Source organism: Galeopterus variegatus, unplaced genomic scaffold, assembly GCF_000696425.1.
Source record: "Galeopterus variegatus unplaced genomic scaffold, G_variegatus-3.0.2 Scaffold366, whole genome shotgun sequence".
Classification (NCBI taxonomy): Eukaryota; Metazoa; Chordata; class Mammalia; order Dermoptera; family Cynocephalidae; genus Galeopterus; species Galeopterus variegatus.
Genome location: NW_007726477.1, coordinates 500,537 through 505,190, shown reverse-complemented (window position 1 = coordinate 505,190; position 4,654 = coordinate 500,537). Strand labels below are relative to the sequence as shown.

Sequence of the window (4,654 nt, the reverse complement as noted above, 5' to 3'; positions counted from 1 at the left end):
GGCAACGGGATCGCAAGCCTTGGTGCTGCTCCCGCGCCTCGCCCAGCCAGTGAGCGGGAACCGGTCTGCATGTGGGATCCGAACCCTCGGACAGGAGCGCTGCCGCGCTTCCCAAGCGGCGCACCATCCAGTGCGCCACCGGGCCGGCCCAATAATTTTTTATTTTTAATTGTGGTAAAAAACGTATAGCATAAATAAAATTTACCATCTTAACCATGTTTAAGTATACAGGTAAGTAGTATTAAGTATATTCACATTGTGGTGCAGCAGATCTCCAGAATTTTTCATCTTCCAAAACTGAAACTCTAAACCCATTAAACAACAACCCCATTTCCCCCTCTGCCCTAGCAGCCACCATTCTAAGTCCTTTTTCCATGAATTTGATTAAGATACAGTATTATACAGTATTTGCCTTTTTGTGACTAGCTTAATTTTACTTAGCATAATGCCCTGGGGGTTCATCCATGTTGTAGCCTTCCTTTTTAAGGCTAAGTAATATTCCATTGTATATACAGTTAGGTATCACTTATGATCATGATACATTCTGAGAAATGCATCATTAGGCAATTTATTCCTTATGCAAACATCTATCTCCATGTGTACTTGTGCAAACCTAGATGCTATAGCCTACTACACACCTAGTCCTATATGGTATATAACCTCTTGCTCCAAACACTGTCGTGTATGTGGTCCATCATTGACTGAAACATTATGTGGCACATGACTGTATATGCCACATTTTGTTTCTCCATTCATGTGTTGATGGACATTAGTTCTATCTCTTGGCTGTTGTGAATAATGCTGTAGTGAAAATGGGTTTGCAGGTATCTCTTTGAGGTTCTGCTTTCAATTCTTTTGGATACATATCAAGAAGTGGGATTGCTAGATCATACAGTAAATTCTGTTTTTCATTTTTGTATTCCATAGCAGCTGCACTGTTTTACATTCCCACCAACAGTATATAAGGGTTACAGTTCCTTCACATCCTCACCAACAACTGGTATTTTCTTGTTGTGGTGGTGTTTTTTGATAGTAGCCATTCTTCTCCTGGTTATGAGGTGTGATATGTCATGATTTGTTTTGCATTTACCTGATGATTGTGATGTTGAGCATCTTTTCATATACTTACTGACCATTTGTATATCTTCTTTGGAGAAATGTCTACTCCCATATTTTAATCAGGTTATTTTGTTGTTAAATGTAGGAGTTCATTATATATTCTGGACATTAATACGATTTGCAAATATTTTCTCTCATTCTATGGGTTGCCTTTCGCTGTTCATTGTGTCCTTTGAGGTGCAGAAGTTTTTATGATTGATATAGTCCTATTTGTATATTTTCCTTTTGTCTCCTATGCTTTTGGTGTCATATCCAAGAAATCACTCCAAATCCACTGTCAGAAAGCTTTTTCCCTGTTTTCTTCTGGAAGTTTTGATAGTTTTAGGTCTTACATTTAGGTCTTTGATCCATGTGAGTTAATTTTTTGTATATGGTATAAAACGTAAAGGTCTAATTTCATCCTTTTGCATGTGGATATCCAGTTTCCCCAACACCATTTATTTTGGTTTTTTGGGTGGTTTGGGGGGGGGGGGGGTTGGCTGATAGGGAACTCTTGACCTTGGTGTTGTAACACTGTGCTCTAAACAACTGAGTTAATCGGCCAGCCCAACCAACACCATTTGTTGAAGAGACTATTGTGTTAGATTTTTTAAATGCCCTGAAATGATGAGTTTGGAAGATTTTCTTTTTCTTTTTTGGGGGGGGGGGGGTTGGCTGATAGTGAACTCTTGACCTTGGTGTTGTAACACTGTGCTCTAAACAACTGAGTTAATCGGCCAGCCCAACCAACACCATTTGTTGAAGAGACTATTGTGTTAGATTTTTTAAATGCCCTGAAATGATGAGTTTGGAAGATTTTCTTTTTCTTTTTTAGTTGAACTCTATTGGCTTTATTGCTATTCTAGAATCAGGCAACATGTTATTCCGTAAAATAGAATTAATGTTCCAACGAGCCAAGCAGAGGAGGTTGGTTCTATAGACAGAAATAAGCTAAATAAAGCAGAAACAAAGAACAAAATGTGGATTGGTCATTTCAAAGTTACTTTCCTTGTAAGGTGGGGACAGGAAGAAAAATAACATCAGATTACTTCAGGCTATCTCTTTTGTATAATGATTAAAGTAGAGAGAACTTCATTCTTGTAACCTAATTGAAGATTTAAATTGGCTGTCAGATTTTCTATAAAGGATGTTTTTCACACTGAAATTTAGCATTAGTATTTTCTTAGTTATTGATATGAATATAATTTCAAGTTTCGTAGGTATGATGCAGAACATTTTAATAAATTTTTAACATTTTTAAGTGATCATTTATCTCTGTGGGGTTTTCATGTTTTTTTTATCAACCTTCTGTGATATATTAAAAATCAAAATTTGATATAAGACAAATTCCAAGTCATTATCTTTCCAAATGCCTAATATGTATTAAAAATGTTTGTTTTGAACTATTTCTTTAAGCAAAAAGTAATCCAAAATAAAGGATATAGAAATCATTTTCATCATTTTTCCATTCTTTATTGCTTGTAGGGAAGCAGCACGAGAGTGTCGTAGAAAGAAGAAAGAATATGTAAAATGTTTAGAAAACCGAGTGGCGGTGCTTGAAAACCAAAACAAGACACTGATTGAGGAGCTAAAAGCACTTAAGGACCTTTACTGCCACAAATCAGATTAATTTGAGATTTAAATTTTCATCTGTTAAGGTGGAAAATGGACTGGCTTCGCCACAATCAGAAAGACAAAATAAACATTTTATTTTCTAAACATTTCTGTTTTTCTATGCGCAAAACTGCCTGAAAGCAACTACAGAATTTCATTCATTTGTGCTTTTGCATTAAACTGTGAATGTTCCAACACCTGCCTCCACTTCTACCCTCAAGAAATTTTCAGCGCCAGGAATCATGAAGATACTTCTGCTTTTCAACCCCCACCCTCCTCAAGAAGTAATAATCTGTTTACTTGTAAATTGATGGGGGAAATAAGGAAAAGAAAACCTTTTTAAAAATGATTTCAAGGTTTGCGCTGAGCTCCTTGATTGCCTTAGGGACAGAATTACCCAGCCTCTAGAGCTGAAGTAATGTGTGGGCCGCATGCATAAAGTAAGTAAGGTGCAATGAAGAAGTGTTGATTGCCAAATTGACATGTTTTCTTTCACATTTTCATTGTGATTATGTAAAATTGTTGAGTTACACCGTCTAAAAAAGAATTTTAGTATGGTGTTGAAGAAATTAGGAAAGAATTCGGAGTGCTTTCTGTGTACATTTAGCTTCTTCAATACTGAAAATTTATCTTTGATTCCTAAAATCATTCTGTATTAACTACAGCTCTTCCATAGGGCAGTTGTTGCTTCTTAATTCAGTTCTGTATGTGTTCAACTTTTTTGAATACATGAAAAGAAGTAACCAACTGAATGAAAAAGCATGGTATTTGAATTTTAAATTAAAGTACAAAGCTTATTTTAATTAGTACTAAATTCTTGGTAAAAAGATGCTGATTAGTAAACCAACCCCTTGAGTTATATAACAAGGTTTTTAAATAAATGTTTTTGCCCTTGCCTTCAGAAATACTTATATTGTCACTCATTTACTTAAAAAGATATTTAATTTACTGTTGCCCTTTGCACTTACATTGTACCACCAATGGAAAGCCTTCAGGATGTTAAATAAAGCAACTTGATACTTGTTTATGAAACGTTATATGTTGTAGAAAAATACTGACTTTAAATCTTTTTCATATTAACATACTTTAACAGAATCTCTATTGGATTTTCTAAATGAAAGAAGTAAGGATATGGCTCTAAAAAGTACAGTGTTAGAGTGTACAAGGAATTTTCTTCAAACATATTTGAATGACTGCTGTACTACAGTATTTGGATTGTCATTCTTGCAAAACAGTTTTCTAAAAAGAGTAATTTTGCTTTAGCTTTCCAATATGCTATATAGCCTCTGTCATTTTATAAAGGAGCTACCTATTTTAACTCCTGATTATAACAGTCTACATTTGTGTGTATTATACATTGTTTCTAATACTACTTTTAATTACTAATTGCTCCTTTTATTCCTTAAGCGTGATCTAAATGTTACCTTTAAAAGAAAAATAAGACTAAGTGGATTTTAAAAATTGGAGACTGACATAACGTTAGATTATAATCTCTCATTTGAGAAGGAAATTCCTTTTTAAAAAGTCAAGAAATTTAGAAAATTAATGTCTTATATTAAGTCATGGGTTATTTAAGAAAGTTTAACATGATAAAATGTGCAGATGTGAGTGTTAATTATTGGGTCCATTTTTAAAAGTAAGATTTTTAATTTATTTGTAAATGGTATATTTTTGTTTATAACAAACCATTGTCTTTTTTCAAGGATGAACAAAGTTTATGAAGGAGAATCATTCTAAGAATTGAGTGATGTAGTCTTTATATTTGGACAATTCACCAGATTCTCAAGAAGGCTTTCAAACGACTGTAAAGTTTGATATTTGTCCTGCTGACCTAATGGGGAAAGTTATAGCATACAAATTGTTTGTATACCAGCATAGTTAATGTCATTTTCTAAAACTGGTTTAATAGAAAACCAAGGAAAATCACAAATCTTTTCACAAA

General features: G+C 34.1%; 1 protein-coding gene across 3 annotated transcripts in view; it reads left to right on the top strand.

Moving 5' to 3' along the window:
• CREB1 (cAMP responsive element binding protein 1) overlaps nucleotides 1-4,654 on the top strand; it is a 49,367-nt gene extending 44,713 nt beyond the window's left edge. The window contains exons 7-8 of one of the 3 annotated variants that reach the window (XR_550169.1): nucleotides 2,584-3,152; nucleotides 4,416-4,654. Coding sequence is in view for 2 of the 3 variants with exons in the window: in XM_008568009.1 (XP_008566231.1) it covers nucleotides 2,584-2,728 (145 nt within the window). In the remaining variant the exon portion in view is untranslated. Of the gene's footprint in view, nucleotides 1-2,583; nucleotides 4,137-4,415 lie in introns of those variants that run through there. The other 2 variants (XM_008568009.1, XM_008568011.1) reach the window with 2 other exon arrangements.